Source organism: Mangifera indica, chromosome 4 (genome assembly GCF_011075055.1).
Source record: "Mangifera indica cultivar Alphonso chromosome 4, CATAS_Mindica_2.1, whole genome shotgun sequence".
In the NCBI taxonomy this organism is placed as follows: domain Eukaryota; kingdom Viridiplantae; phylum Streptophyta; class Magnoliopsida; order Sapindales; family Anacardiaceae; genus Mangifera; species Mangifera indica.
Window position 1 is genome coordinate 16,645,148 of NC_058140.1, and position 16,029 is coordinate 16,661,176.

Here is a 16,029-nt window from a genome sequence, read left to right on the forward strand (position 1 = left end):
TAATTAAAAAAAAGTAATTATATATATAAAAAGTAAGGTAAATAGCTATTTTAAATATCCCAAGTTTTGATATATTCCCAGCTTCCGAAATATGCAGTGACTTCCACCGGAGGAAGCCACATCAGCTCGGGAATCCATTATCAGTAAACATTTTAATAGGAAAATGACAAAAATGAGTAATTAATGACATACATCAAGCTGTTCATTTGATCTTATGTATTTTTTATCGTAAAATATATGAAATAGGCTTGATCAAGATCCATGTGTAGATAACAGCAAAGGTGGCACCAACAGGAATTGTGACAGCCCAAGAAAGCACAATCTCTTTCACAGTTTCTGATCTTACACTGTTTAGTCCCCTGGCGAATCCCACTCCCATGACTGCACCCACCAAAGTATGAGTTGCAGAGATGGGCAGGCCGAGCTTTGAAGCAAACAGAACGACAGACGCTGCAGCAAACTCAGCTGCAAATCCTCTGGTGGGTGTTAGCTCTGTTATCTTTTTTCCAATTGTTGCTATCACTCTATAACCCCACATCATTAGCCCTGCAACAATTCCAAAACCTCCCCATGCAAGAACATCTAGTGGAATAACAATGTTAGTTCCACTACTACCACCGTGAAGAATAGATAATGCAGCTGCCAAAGGACCTATTGCGTTGGACACATCATTTCCTCCATGGGCAAATGACATGAAGCAAGCTGACAGAACCTGCATGTATCCAAAAACCCCATAAACTATTTCCAGTTGGGTACCTTTTGGTCCTGCAATATCTGAGAGAAAACCAAGATTTTTATTCTGGGTTATTGTGTCTTTGGGCTCTGGCTGTGTTGAAGATGATTTGACAAGGAGATGGCCAAGTTGTTTTTGGATCACTTTGTGAACTAAAAAGGCACCAACAGCACCACATGCAATAGCTTGGGCAAAAGCCAATGGGAAGATTTTGCTCAAAGGAAATGCAGCAAAAGAGATTCCAGTTACACCGAGAAATACAGCAATCGGTGCAGCAGCAGCCGCAGCTTGCCCAGGATTTAGAGCACTGTAGACAAACTGAAAACAGAAATGCACAGCCTCAAACAAATAGTGTAGACAAAAGGTGTCTAAATTTGTATGGTATTTTTGATAAAACACCCTTGTAAGCAGGAGAAGTTTACAGCTTTTGAAAGCCAAGGAAAACCACATGGGATCTAATGTAGAAATATTTGTTGAATAAGTTTTAAAGAACGAGCACATACCCTGCGGATGCATTTGTAGACAAGAAATGACGCCAATGCTCCCAATATTGGTGAAATCACCCATGAAGAAATCACCCTCGCCAGTGAACTCCAGAAGACGGCACCAGCTCCCCCATAAACAAGACCAAATCCAACCATTGATCCTACTATACAGTGTGTAGTGGAGACAGGCCAACCATAATATGATGAAACCTGATAAAACAAGACGTAATTTCTAGATAAAAAGACAACTCAAGAAGATCATATAGATATAACAGAGGAAGAAAAACACTCAGTGCTAGATCCATTAAAAGAGATCATAAAGTTAATATGTTCAGTTCCATCTAAAGAATGGCACGTATAGCAAAATTATATCTCCATTGCATATTCCCATATGCCGCATCCCAAAAAAATTATTGTGATCAACTTCCCTTTTGTTCGATTAGAGTCACTGATTATAAAGTTAATTGGCTTAAAACAGTTCTTGTGTACTGAGTAATTTCAAGGGACAACTATCCCATGCAAATTTTCGCAACCTCTAGTCTACTTTCTAGATTCTTTTCCGCCCCAAACAGAATATTAATGTCCTAATACGATCTCAATATTTTTTGTGTTTAATTCAATTAGACCAAGACTTCTTTTAATTAGCTCCCATTTTTGTCCCATACGGGTTGCATAATCCCTTTTCAGGTTCTAGTAGTTACCCTCTCCACACAGGTAGGATTTTTATATTTGTTTAACAAGCTCACAGTTGGATTCACAATTATGAGAAAACTCAGTCAGCAGAATTTTTCCAAAAGTATAACATTTCAACACAAAGCGTTCATTATATCAGTAGATTTAAGCATAAGAAGCAATGAGTATGCGGAATTCCTCTTAAATAACTGAAGCTTTTGTTCAGTGAAGATCAAAAATAAAAATCTCAAAGTTCTTCACTGCACACTGCACTAACTAAAAAATGTTCAAGAAATGCACCTGCAACCAAGTACCAGCAGCAGCCAAAGAAGAGAGCAAGCCAGCAAAAAGCAGAGTGTCGTTCCCCTGAAACACATTTGCAACAAGAATTCCCCTCTGCATTGTACTTGTGACGTGGGTTCCCATCAACAATGCCCCTGAAAACTCCAGGACGGCGGCTGTTATAACGGCTTGTCTCAGAGTCAAAGCACCTGATCCCACTGAAGTCCCCATAGCATTAGCTACATCATTGGCTCCAATATTCCAAGCCATGTAAAAACCAAACAAAATTGTTACATATGATAAAAATTTGGTCTTCAAATCCAGCCCCGCACCCAAAGACTTCATAAACAAAGGAAGAGTTAGCGCTGCAAAGGCTATGCATATAGAAATAGCAGATGCTGTGCTTAAAGATATGTGAAAGGCTTGTGCCATGCCTGGCAAGTCATCATTCTCTTCAGTTTTTGAATTTTCATGATGATGCTTTTGAACTTGAAGCTCTTCTTTTTGCTCCTCTTCACCTCCAGCAAAAGAGGAAATACTTGCAAAAGGGTGCGTAAGTCTGGAGTTCTTGAGGCACAGAAGCGAAAGAGATGATTTTGGAAGTGATAAATTAGGCTTTAGAAGAAGAGTTTCTCTTTTGAAGAACTGGGTATTACTGTTAAATAAAGAAGGATGTTTAGGGAGATAAAAATGAGATCTGTGGTGAAGAAAAAGGGCTTCTGGTGAAACAATAGAAGTGTTTCTTGAAGAAGATAGGCAAAAAAAGGAAGTCATATCTTGGAAAGAGAGAGATAAGGTAGAGGGAGTAAGGAGGGAATAAAAAAGCGTATCTAAAGGAATTATTCAGACGAATTGTTGGCCATGGAATGTGGTGAAGGTGAAGCACAGAGAGAAGTAGGTGGTAGAGAAGAAATGAAGAAAAGTTTAACTTCATTTTCAATTGTTTTTTATTTTTGGATGGAAAGGAAGACGTAAGAGTGGATTTGGCTGCTTGGTTTGGTCGATTCAAATGAGTGGTGGATGTTTCTCTTGGGGTTTCTCCATCAATGCACTCGCAACTTTACATTCACAAAAATATAAAGCTTTCAAATTATACACTTTATCCACAAGGAAGTCACCTGGATAACTACACCGTTGTTACACTTAACATATCTTAATCCCTTGGTAAATTTTATAAAGGCCAAATAACTATTTCCCACCCAAAGTATGCGCTTTTGTCAAGTTTCCCTCCATTAACTTTGATAATACCATTTACCCACCCATGGGCTGTTAAATTTTACGAAACCCTAACCCCTGAAAAATTTATCTCATTTTCTCCCCTAAAATTTTAAAAACTAACAATTTTCTCCAACCAAAGTTTTAAAAAACAGCGTTCTCCCCCTTAGGGTTTTCAATTTTTCAGAGTTAGTTTTCCGACGCCGTTTTTTTTCTCTCCGGCGACCTCTAGACGACTCCTCTTCCTCTCCGATGCGGCCTCCTTCTGACGATTATGCTAGGCACGGTTGTCGAGTCGAGACGAAGACGAGGTTTTCGTCGACGACGAAGACTCCTCGTCGACGACGAAGACTCCTCGTCGACGAAGAGTCTTCGTCTTTGAACGAAGACGATTCATTTTTATCGACAACAGTTTCCAGGACAACCATCGGAAGGAGGCCATGTCAGAGAGGAAGAGGATTGACCTGGAAGTCACCGGAGAGGAAGAAAGGGCACCGGAAAACTAACTCAGAAAATTGAAAACCCTAAGGGGAAAATACAGTTTTTTAAAACTTGGATTGGGGGAAATTGTTATTTTTTAGGGTTTAGCAGGCAAAATAAAATCAAATTTAAGTTTATTTTTAATAATATAGATAAAAAAATGATTTTACCCTTGAAATCGTTAATTTTAACTAGTCATAAGTGGATAAATGGTATTATCAAAGTTAATGACGGGAAACTTGACAAAGCGCATACTTTGGGTGGGACATAGTCGTTTGGCCTTTTATAAAAGGTAAACATCTGTCTGAACAGCCCAAATGATCCCGCTTAGGTTATAGCTTAGGGCAAGCACTTTGTGGTTGTTGGTTTGTTGGCCTTTAGGTTTTCCGGTGCTGGTTTCTCACCAAAAAGTCATCTACTCCTCGGTATGTTAAATCTTTTACTTATATTATGTATACCCACTTCAAATACGTAAATAAGTATATATTTATATGTGTTATTATGTATTTATTCAATCACAAAATAATACAAATATATACTCATTTATATATTTAAAATAAAAATATATAATAAATTTTTATTTTGAAATATTTACTATTCCACTAAATACTAGTCCGGATAGTCAATTTCAGGAAGACCCTATAACTAGAATGATCTGTGTTAATCAATTATTATTATTGGATTATGTTTATAAGAATTTTTTATTATGTGATAATCAATTCTTGTATGTTTAGTGCAATCTCAAATATTAATTATTTGTGTTAAAATATTTAATATGCATAACACTTTAACTTAAGGATTAGAAAGATAAAAATTTCATTAAATATAGTAATCCAATAATTAAAAAAAAAAGTTAATCCTACTAACTTTTAGATTATGATTTAAATAATCTAAAAATGTGATTATAATTAATAATTAAATCATTCATATAATTTATCTAAATATGTTATAACTGAATATCTAATCCAATAATCTAACAATATGGATTAAATAAATTATATGAGACAGGGCTATATTTTATTTCATTAATAATCCTATGAATTTTAAAAAGGCCAAAGGACTATTTCCCACCCAAGATATGTTGCAACCCCAAGTTTTCTCTCTTTAACTTTAATAGTCCCAAACACCCACCCATGAACAGTTAAAATTAATAGTAGTAAAGGTAAAATTGTCATTTTTTCTATAATATTAAAAATAAACTAAAATATAATCTCTTTTTGCCCCCTTAAACTTTAAAAACTAAAAGTTTCCCCCCGCCTAAGTTTTAAAAAATAGCAGTTTCACCCTAGTGTTTCGTTTTGAAATCTCCAGCGTCATCTCCGGCTCCATTGTTGGCGGCCTCTCCCTCCCGAAGCATCTTCTCTCTCCGACGGTCTCTCTCCTCTCATTTGAACGCTCGATCAGCGGTGGAAGATGAAGACGACAACTTCATCTTCGTCTTCCCCGACGAAGTTTTTCATCTTTCATCGTTTCTCCGACATCAATTGAATATTCAAATAGGAGGAGAGAGATCGCCGAAGGAAGATGATGCTTTGAGAGGGAGAGACTGCCAGCAATGGAGCTGGAGATGACATCGAAGATTTTAAAATGAAACCTTAAAGTGAAACTGCAATTTTTTAAAACTTAGGCTTAGAGGGAACTTTTAATTTTTAAAGTTTATGAGGATAAAAAGAGATAAAATTTTAAGAGGTTAGAGTTTCGTTAATTTTAACTGCTCATAAATGAATATTTAGGATTATCAAAGTTAAAGGGGGAACACTTGGGTTGCAGCATATTTGGGTGGGAAATAGTGATTTGGCCTTTTTAAAAACTACGTTAGTTTTTATTATGGAAAGACGCGCTTCTGACAAGACGAGCTCCTGGATAAGTTCAAGAAGCAAATGGCTGTTGAATAAGGCTAAACTCAATCAAATCTTTTTGGAATACTAGAGATTTTGAGACGGCAAAGTTTTCATCCTTTTATCTTTAAAATATTTAAACATTTATTTATTTATTAAAATTTGTTATTATTATTAAAAATAAAATTTATTATTTTAAAATTTTATTTAAAAATAATAATTTTTTTATTTTTTATTTTAATATTAAAAATTAACAATTTTTTCTTTAACTTAATTTTAAAAAATTACTTTTTCATCTTTACTATTTAGAGTTCCAAGGGATAATATATTTTAAAGTTAACAAACGTTTCCATCTCCACTATTTAGAATTACAAAGATTAATATATTTTAAAGTTAACAAACACCTTCCTAAAAATTTAAAACATTAGACTTATACTTACAACAATTGACACCTTCTCTTTCTCCCTAATGATTAACCTACCAAAATGGTTGGATTTGTCATGACTAATCTGTGCAAATCACATAGATCGGCACACTGATCTATACATTAGCCAACATCACACATATGGGTATTCGGGTGGATTCGGAAATCAAGAAGCAAATTTCGGCTTGGAAGGGGAAGCTTCCTTCTCTGGCGGGAAGAGCTCAATTGATTCAATCCGTTATCCAGCCCATGTTCCATCATAGTTTCTGGGTGTATAAATGGCCGCTTAATTTGCTCAGGTCAATTACCTGCGTTTGTTAAGGTTAAAGTTAATCATATCTTAAGCGAATACTATGGATTTTGAGAATTTAAAGGCCCATGGACTCCAACAGATGCCCAACCTAAATTATTAAAACAAGGGAGATTGATCACTAAATTACACGTCCAGTTGTTGTTATGATATGTCACGTGTTCGTTGTCAAACTCAAGCCCCTTATGATATGAATTTCTTTTCTATTGTTGATGTAGAAATGCATAGTTCATACATGCCTTCGAGTCTTTAGAAAGGCTAAAGCATGAACAACATAATTTTTTAAGTAGATAAATTTAAGAGAGAGCATTAATTTTTATTTTTTTATTATAATTAATATTCATAATGATGACAAAAATATCTGAAATTCGGAGAAGAATCATGCTAGAGAATTTAAAATTGTTAGTATATATATATATATAGAGAAAATAAATTAATGGACAGAGAGTCTTTAGTTGCTCTAGGGTCATGACGAAGAAGATGGACTTATTTACTTGGGTTTCTCCATGCATGACTTATTACAGAAGAGAAGCTCTACTCATTACAAAATTATTCCGTCTCAACTCATATGATAGCCGATAACCTTTCCAAGAAAAGGTTAAAATCCTCCTCTCGACCCACCACGCTAACCCTTGCATACTTTGGATCAACTCCAAAACACTTGCCGCCTTTCACCATCATCTTATGTGTTCTTAAGAGTATCTCAGCATCCATTGATCCATTGCTTTGCAACCATGCAAAGGCTGTTGCAAGAAGAATAATTAACAACCACACAAGTTGTTATTAAGGGCGCTTTGATAAAGAATTTAAGCTAAAGAAAAAAAAAATGCAAGTGTGTATTACCAGGATGTGATTCCATGAATTCTCCAAAGAAATTGCAGTACTCTTTTGGGTACTTAGGCAGGCTGAAAACTTTACTGCGTTTAATCACTTCTCGCAGCTTTCTCCATCGTTCGGCCATGAGGCGTTGGCCATATTCAAAGAAGTTACCTGTTTTCGTAGACCCCAAATTCGAGAACTCATTGCTAATTGTTTCAAGAATCTTAGCAGTTCGAAGCTGGGAATCTTTACATACACCTAAAGAGTTAAACTCTACGAATTTAATCATCTTTTTTGCAACTTCTATATCCTTGACAATCGCCCACCTTCAAAAAAAAAAAAAAAGAGTAAGTTTCAATATTAATATCAACAGTGGACTACTTCAAAAACTACTGCATATATAACAAGATGAAGCTGCTAACCCAATGCGAGAACCAGCGTGACCAGTGCATTTCGATAACGTAAAAAGCATTATATCATGATCAGCAGCAGCAGTAATGGGCGCGTAGTGAGGCCAATAATAAGCAAAGTCATGAATAAGCCTCCCTCCTCTTCGGTTCACCACGGCGTGTCTACTACCACCGTCAGGATTGTTTGGTGAATTGACCACCTCAATGTAAGGCCCATCCTTGTCGAATGTGTTTGCATCGCCGCCCCATTTATATAGCCTTGAGCTCAGGAACTCAATCTCCTCCGGATATCGCTACAACCCACAAACACAAACACAAAAACAAAAACAAAAACAAAAGCCCATCAAAGTAATATCATAAAAAGGAAAAAAATGGTTATCGAATGCGCATGCATGCCCCTCTTAATGTGCCATAATCAATTCCAATTCATAATTATCTTTGACTAACAATAATTTTTATATTAATATTATCAGGATTCACCAACATGCGCACGTTACCATGTTTGCCTCAGGATCCATGAGTCCCCATGGATATCTCTGTTGTTTCTAAATGCGTACATTCAATAAACATGGTTTACTTTCTTGTCTCATGATCTACATGAGTTTAAGGGCATCAATTAACATGTTATCTTCTCATAAAATAATGAATGCGCTACTAGTAAAAACAAGATCTACATCAAATTCATCAAAATTCTCCTAGAAAAGAGGTCAACACCTAGGGTTTAATAAAAACAAATCGACGGTTATAATAAAAAATTTATTAAAATGAAATCGACGTTTGTAAGTGTGGTTCAGTTAGGCTAACCGAGTAGTAAGGTGCGGAAGACACCACAGTGACGGGTTCAGGCCCAGCCGGAGAAGAGAGAGCATAGAGCGCCGCCTGAAACAGCTGTGTTGAGCCCGTCCCGATGACGATATGCCGGCCGTTTACTACTGCATTGCCTACGTCACGATGAATGTTTCTGATTGCCTCAGCCAGTTGCGGTTGCAGAAACCAGCATATGTTTCCGTAATCGCTATAATAGCTCATCAAATCGTCGCCAGAGATCACCAACGTACACTTGTCTCCTTGGTCCCTCCAGTAGGGCTCAAACACAGTAGGATCACCCCTGTTTAGATATTATAATTATCCATTACTATTTCCATTTTTACCGCTCATTACCACTTCATTATAAACAATAACTAAAGCCATATGGATATTAATGAAACTTCTTATCAAGATAATTATCCTTAAAACCTTGTATACCCACAAAAAGTCTATAAACCCTAGAGACTTACCAGAAGTTTTAAAACAAAAGGAATGAAGAGAGGAAAACAATGGTAATCATGAACTTACTGTACAAGATTGAGGATGGAATTTGCTGAGTTTTTAGCCGATGGCAAGGACGCTTTGGTAGCATTAGATGCCATATCGAAACCAACCATTTTCTCTGTGTATCAATGAAAGTACCTTTTGCATGGTATTTCTCTATGTTCACTTGGTTGATATATAAGGGAAGAGTTCAGATTGGTGTTGAAATTTTAGTAAGAGTTGTGAAATAAAATAATTAGAATATAAATAAACAAAAAGTTAGTTATAAAAAAAATATATAAAAAAATATTAAATTTCACTCAAACACAAGAAACATTTTAAAGATTCCCTCATCATCCTACAAGATTTGATAAATATTATAAATTTAATAATAATTTTAGATAAATATTTTATTAGAAAATATAAATTTATTTATGAGAAAATGAGATAAAACCAGATAATTATCGAATCAATTGTCATATTATTGCAACTAATTAAAGGTGGGTATCAAAATAAATGTGTAAATATAATTTAATATTAATACCAGATTAATAAAATTGATAAAATTTAAAAATTTAAAAAAAAAAATATCAGAATTATAAAACTTTAATTTAAATTATTTTAAATTATTTATAAATATATATATATATATATATATATATATATATATATATATATATAAAATCAAAAATTTATTATAATATCAGATTCAAAATCACCGTCAAATGAGATATTTACGGGATCATGTTTCCTGCACAGAAGGCCAAAACGAAATATGGAGTTATTATTATTATTTGAATTGACGATTTTACCCTATAAAATGTTTTAAAAGAAAATAGATTTTTGTTTCAGGAAATGTAAAATAGAAATTAAAATTAAAATTAAGAACTTACAAAATATAATATAAATTTGTAATCTTATATTTCCAACTTTTTTGCCGATAAAATAGAGATTTCATAAACTAAAAATTTATGAAGTCAAATCTTCTTATGTTCTGAGTTCCATGTGATGTGGGTGTTCTGTTAGTTTTCTGAGAAAACGTAAGAATAGTTCATTTTGTACTTGTATTAAATTCCACAATATATTTTTGAATAACACTAGGTATACATATTTTTAATACATAAATTATGTATACAGATGATATGTTATTATCTGATTAAATAATTTTGAATTAAATAAAAATTAACACTCAATCACATGATAAAATATCATTTGTGTACTTAAATTATGTACTAAAGGTGTATATATATAACATTGCTCTATATTTTTAACAGGCCAAACGATTTATTCCCACCTAAGGTTTGGTGAAATCCCAACTCACAACCGTTAATTTTTAAAAACTCAAATACCCACTACTCTGTTAAAATTTACTATTACGATTAAGGATAAAAAAGTTATTTAATTAAAATTATTTAAAAAAACTAAAAATTAATCATATTTTTCCTCCCTTTTAATTTAAAAATCTAACAATTTCTCTTTATTTAAAGTTTTAAAAGGGACTATTTTCTTTCTAGGTTTTTTTTTTCCATCATCACTTTCCGAAAAACTTTTCCATCTTCGATCGCGTACTCTCTCTCTCCCAATCAATGTATAAAAGAAGAGAAGAGATGATGTATATGTTGTGTGTTGGGTAAACAAGCCGAAGACAAGCAAATTGCTAAGAACTTAGATAGAATTATTAATCAATATATTAATAAATGTCACCAACACATGATTATAAGTCCATATGATTTTGACTCAAGTGGGTGTTGACATCATGTGCCACAAATTATAATGCATGTGGTATCATATGATTGCGCATGTGACGGTATCTTGCTTAGATCTTATAATAAAATATTCTTTTGGCATTATGATGTTGCATTTGTATAATCATGTTTATCAATCATGGTCATGTTGGCTTATTTACGCCTAAGTTGGTTCATTCTTATGCCTTTTTTGGTTACTTTCCCCTTGTATTCAAGAACAAAACCAAATCATGCATCATATATTCTCCCATATCTATTTTTTAAATTTCAAAATATAATAATATTGGAAACAAAAACTTATCTAAAATAAAATGGAAAGGAAATTCTTTTCATTATGATTTTTATTTCGCTATGTCATAACAAGTGTGGATATCATAGAGTTTGTGAAACATTTGAGTATGACAATTGAAAAGTGAAACTTTAGACGTAGTCTATGAAATAGAAGTGAAGGATCGAACAGAGAAATTCTTCATAATCAACAAAGAAAAAAATTTTAGATTATTTTGTTACAAATCAGTTAGAGTTGAGTTGTTTTCTTATTAAGCTCATAACAAAACAAAATCAATGAATTTTAAACTACTGTATGATGGGCATATAAGTTTACCCACTCAAGGGTAAAATTAGAGGTCGTACGGACCTACCATTCGTTGAAACTTTAAACCCATGACAGACTTATCATAATATTTTATCCTTACAATTTTTTATATGTCAAAATATATAATACATATACAGAAAGAAAACTTTTCTAGTACTGGAAATTTACGTTGAAATTTCATTATTTTCTAACTTGTTAATGGTCATTTGATCCTACTCCTTCCTTTGTTAATTAGCTTTTTGAAAGTTGGGTATGTAAAATTCTAAATCCATTTATTGTAGAAAAGCCTAACGGACTTGGATACTCAAAAACCAACCCCTGTCAGATGAGAAATCCTCAAAGAAATCCGCGATTGGGGCAAAGAAGGAAAATTATACCTCCAATCCAACACCATGTTTTTGGATGGGAAAGGGGATTTTTTTTAGTAAAAACAATAAAATTTTAGTTTCTTCTATGCTGAAATTTTGATATATTTAATAAAAAATTTTAAAAGTTGAATCACTTTTATAAAAAAAAAAAAGTGGTAGGTGTTGTTATTCCTCAATGATATATAATTAAAAATATGGCAGGTAGAATGATTATTAATTAAAATAGTTAATTTTTTAAAGCATAAAAATAGAAAAATATATCAAGATTAGTAAAACTGGTGAAATACTCAAAATACTAATAAGGAAAAAAAATGTGAAAAATAGATGTTCTACCTTCAAAATTATATGACGTAAAACCTGGAATTGTGGTGCTTCTGTTGCCTTCAAAACTTATGGCACTGTTGGGGGTCATCCAACTCCTTAAACAGAGAACTAGTGAGCTCTCTTTAGCTGCTCATGTGGGGCTTTGCCCTCTGGCATAAGTTGCTTTTGAACCAAAAATTATTTCGTGTACGTTTACTTGTGTTGTCACACATTGTTGTGTATGTGATTTGAGTCAGGAGCAACGCCTGCAATTTGCATGGGTTAATCATATACGTAATCCTAGGCGCCTGCAAATCAAATCAATTACCATACTGAGCCATTTTGAGCTCTATTCTGCAATTCACGCAATTACATCACATTTTAAAAATGAAATGCCAATAAACACAAAGGAAAATAGGCAAAGAACTATAGGAAAATAGAATATTACATACACTTGTACTCATTTGCGGGAATCTGTATTTCCATATACATCACCTAACATTGGTATGGAAAAACTACAGCAACCGCTAGCTAAATGAAATTGGTGGTGGATATTTACATTTACAAGGGGAAAATTTGGGAATGAAAGGGGTGCTGGGAGCTCTAAACTCTATTTTCCTTCTAATTTTCTTTTCAAGTTGTAGGGTATGTGTACAAGTAACAGATTCTAAGTTAATGGTGGGTTTCGTTTGGTATAGTTGGTGAAATCTTCTTGTGCACATGCTTTCTGCATCGGTCAAATATGCTATCATATATCAGATCGAACTGGACACCTGCTCTTTCCCGATTCACTATAAACAATATGTGATCAGCTTCAACAATCTTGTAGTACCTGCATTTAGTAATATCAATTCGATGGTCAGGTAACATCACAACTCTTAGTTGATGCAAAGGGGTGGAAAAGATTTTCACATGTAAGCATATTTTTCAATCAAATTTGAGTAGATTGCACACTAAAAAGATTTTATTGGTAAATATAATAAGCAAGTGAAGGTTAACTAACCAGATACCCGGCTGCAATGGCTGACAGTCTGAATCATTGACAACAAACTTGCTGGGGTGTTCTACTGGGAGACGAGGGTGAGTCATAGATATTGTGTTCAGTGCTCCATCATTGTCCCACCAATCCTCATCCCTGCAAATGAATCATGGTTCAACTTAATTTAATTTACTAATCTCTCAAATTTGCTTCAAACAAACACAAAGTTAAAGTCCAATAAAATTTGTAAGCTTAAATAGTTTAGTTAAATATCTAACAGTGTTAACATGAAGTTTCATGTCAATTAAAAGCATACCTGTAGCCTTTGTAAGGAGGACACACATCTGGAGGATGACGCCATTGACTCATCTGCAACACTCTTATAAAGAGCATTGGGTGGATTCCAAATAAACTGGAGGGAACAGTGACACCCATAATCTTTCTTGTACGCTTGGTAGCGTAACTGAAATAGTATGTATCAGGAAAACTATGTAGATGAGAGTTGAGCTGCAATGAGCCTTGAATTGTAAGATCAGGGAGAATCCAGTCTCCAAAAGCAAATGGACCTGCATTTCCCATGAGGCAATCAAGAAGACCCCGAATACCCATTTTCTTCCACGTCATATTATAATGATCAAACCCAAAATTGTAATACGCTTTAAGCCAAGGAATATCCAGCCAATCATAAATTATAACTCCTAAACGGCACAGCTGAAGCAGACATATGGGTTTCAAGCTTCTCCCATCTTTGGGTCTGTAATAGTTTGAAACCACACCACAGCAGCAGAGTTATGAATTAGACATTATAGCTGAGGTGACTGATTTAGAATTCGGTATTGAAAAAACAACTGCCCTGAATACTATTCAATGATATCTTCAAATATCATCTTGGAGACTCTCAGAATTCGTTATCAAGCAACAATTGTAGACATATGACCATACCACTAAATGGCAATTTATATGAAGCCTTTAACTGAGATCCTCCAGCAAAATATTTTCTTTTGTTAGTATTTTCTCACTGTACTTTATCATTCACAATTTGTAGTTCTCATATTAAAATTTACTATCCTCCATTTAGAAATCAAGGAATTCCACTGTAATATTAGAAAAAAGTTTGAAAGGAACTCACTGCATCCCATCTAAATAGGTTCTTGTAGTCCCATTAAATGCCCCAGACAAGGAAGTTATGCTCAGTACCCAGTTCTCTGAAGTGTTTTCATACCCTTTAAATGCCTAAAAACATTATGAATACATAACTGAATATATCAATCAAAAGAGTTTACAAGAAAAAAAATTAATTATTTACTGTTGTGTGATAACATGAACCCATTGAACTTACTTTGTCAGCAAGCATTTGCTGCAAAACACGAACAACCTGAGCACCGGCTGAGTGCCCAACAAAATGAATAGGATGATCTTCATCCCATTCAGGATATTGACCTGCACTCAATTACCAATCAAATCAGGTATGACAGAGTAAAAGGAAAACACAAATTTTGTCTAAAACATAATAAAAACCATGAAAAAAATAAAAAGGAAAAGACAGGGGAGAGAAAATTTGTCAACCCTGCTCATAAATCCGTCCAAACTGCGCGTGGCCACAAGCGTCACTATGTTCTGCACCATAATCAACTTGCCCGCCTTTCAAATAATAGAACAACTCGCGAGCCCTGGAAAAAAAAAAAAAAAGCTTTAATAAAAAGGGTGGCTTGCATAAACAGACACATAATAAGAACAATATTAAATGAATCAAACGAGGCAAACCTATCGTATATACTTGTTAAAGACCCCAAATCAGGCACAAGAACCCTCTCATCCTTTTTCTCCGCCCCCGCAAAGTAGGATAAACCACCCAATCTCTGTTATCAGAAAAACAAAATGCATAGTTCAAGAAATGAAATGGCATCAATTTAAAAGATAAATTAATAAAAGAAAACAATAAACAACATACCCCTTTGCCAAATCCAAAGATTCCATGAACTAAAACAATGGGAGGGAGGGTATTAGGATCGGTTGTGGTGGTATCTTTTGTCTCTTCTTGTTTAACCTCAAGAACATTGACGTTAGACTTGAAAAAACATTCATTCAAAGCCTGAGAAAGATCACCAGCCACGGCTGAGCTAAATATATAAAACCCATATAACAAATGCACCATAGAACTCACAAACAACTCTGCTAATTGCAAAGCAAATATCCACCATCTTATCATCTTATTAAAATCACCCAGAAAATGAAAAAGAAAAAAAAAAAAAGAGATAACTATTTGGAATCAGAGATAAAGAGCCTTCTTTGAACCTTAAAAAAAGTTAAAAAAACAAAGAAGGCTCTTTATACGAAGAAACTGAGGACTAAAATCTTCTCACAAGAGCCGTCCTAGGACACTTCTCATAGAAGGGAAAATACAAAGGATTTTCTTTTATAATCCTTTTTAAACTTTAAAAATGGTTTCCCACAAATTTCTCATTTCCTAACATGAATAGATCACACAAAAGGCACAGGCCAACCAACCACAAAAGCTTACTGTCCATTCGTCCCCGATTCAAGTTTGGTTGGGCCCACTAAATATAGTTAATTAAATTATTGCCCTTTTCAAGTAAAATAATTGATGCTTCTACTTAGGTGTTTCTTCGTCTTTACAGGTCCTGGGGAATGGAAGGGTCTCAATCGCACTAAGTGTTACAAATTTAGAGTAATTTATTACTTCATAAGGATAGAATTTGCCTTTATTTATACGTATTAAAAAAGAGTAATATTATATATACTTATTTTTTATATATAATTTATGTATACAGTGATATGTTATAATATAATTAAATAATTTTAAAATATATATTATTATATAATAAAAAAATATCTAATCATATAATAATATTCTATTTATGTATATAAATTATGTATAAAAATAGACTAATAATTTTATTGATTAAGAAAATGACTTATTTGGGTAATGTGGAATTGGCGTTTGTTAATTTGGTCATTCAAAAATGGCAGATGATCACGTGTTAAACATGTCTTTTTCGGTCGTTTTTGCAGAAAATGTAAAAAAAGAGTACGGAGGAGTGATTCTCCAATCTCCACTTA

At 33.8% G+C, this 16,029-nt stretch overlaps 3 protein-coding genes across 3 annotated transcripts; all 3 read right to left on the bottom strand.

The window, feature by feature from the left end:
• Window positions 1-3: 3 nt before the first annotated feature.
• Window positions 4-3,172, bottom strand: LOC123212852 (inorganic phosphate transporter 2-1, chloroplastic). Its single transcript, XM_044632073.1, has 3 exons — window positions 2,191-3,172; window positions 1,237-1,428; window positions 4-1,051 (listed from the first exon to the last, which is right to left on the bottom strand). The coding sequence occupies exons 1-3, from the start codon at window positions 2,944-2,946 to the stop codon at window positions 224-226; spliced, it is 1,776 nt and encodes a 591-aa protein (XP_044488008.1). The 5' UTR covers window positions 2,947-3,172; the 3' UTR covers window positions 4-223.
• A 3,781-nt stretch (window positions 3,173-6,953) lies between these two features.
• On the bottom strand, window positions 6,954-9,092 carry LOC123213225 (L-tryptophan--pyruvate aminotransferase 1). The gene is made up of 5 exons (XM_044632617.1): window positions 9,004-9,092; window positions 8,473-8,776; window positions 7,681-7,961; window positions 7,283-7,584; window positions 6,954-7,182 (listed from the first exon to the last, which is right to left on the bottom strand). The coding sequence occupies exons 1-5, from the start codon at window positions 9,090-9,092 to the stop codon at window positions 7,004-7,006; spliced, it is 1,155 nt and encodes a 384-aa protein (XP_044488552.1). The 3' UTR covers window positions 6,954-7,003.
• Window positions 9,093-12,384: 3,292 nt separating this feature from the next.
• On the bottom strand, window positions 12,385-15,375 carry LOC123213224 (lipase-like). The gene is made up of 8 exons (XM_044632616.1): window positions 14,900-15,375; window positions 14,713-14,807; window positions 14,515-14,618; window positions 14,288-14,388; window positions 14,078-14,181; window positions 13,265-13,702; window positions 12,973-13,104; window positions 12,385-12,801 (listed from the first exon to the last, which is right to left on the bottom strand). Exons 1-8 carry the CDS (start codon window positions 15,155-15,157, stop codon window positions 12,642-12,644), a joined length of 1,392 nt encoding a protein of 463 aa, XP_044488551.1. The 5' UTR covers window positions 15,158-15,375; the 3' UTR covers window positions 12,385-12,641.
• Between the last annotated feature and the right edge of the window lie 654 nt (window positions 15,376-16,029).

Coding starts and splice junctions, on each gene's coding strand:
- LOC123212852 (XM_044632073.1), bottom strand. CDS start 2,946: ATGACTTCCTTTTTTTGCCTATCTTCTTCAAGAAACACTTCTATTGTT. Junction 1,429..2,190: donor CTGCTGGTACTTGGTTGCAG/GTGCATTTCTTG, acceptor TTGTTTTATCAG/GTTTCATCATATTATGGTTG. Junction 1,052..1,236: donor TCTACAAATGCATCCGCAGG/GTATGTGCTCGT, acceptor TTCTGTTTTCAG/TTTGTCTACAGTGCTCTAAA.
- LOC123213225 (XM_044632617.1), bottom strand. CDS start 9,092: ATGGTTGGTTTCGATATGGCATCTAATGCTACCAAAGCGTCCTTGCCA. Junction 7,962..8,472: donor CTTCCGCACCTTACTACTCG/GTTAGCCTAACT, acceptor TGTGGGTTGTAG/CGATATCCGGAGGAGATTGA. Junction 7,183..7,282: donor ATTCATGGAATCACATCCTG/GTAATACACACT, acceptor TTCTTGCAACAG/CCTTTGCATGGTTGCAAAGC.
- LOC123213224 (XM_044632616.1), bottom strand. CDS start 15,157: ATGATAAGATGGTGGATATTTGCTTTGCAATTAGCAGAGTTGTTTGTG. Junction 14,808..14,899: donor TCTTTGGATTTGGCAAAGGG/GTATGTTGTTTA, acceptor TTCTGATAACAG/AGATTGGGTGGTTTATCCTA. Junction 13,703..14,077: donor ACCTATTTAGATGGGATGCA/GTGAGTTCCTTT, acceptor AAACTATTACAG/ACCCAAAGATGGGAGAAGCT.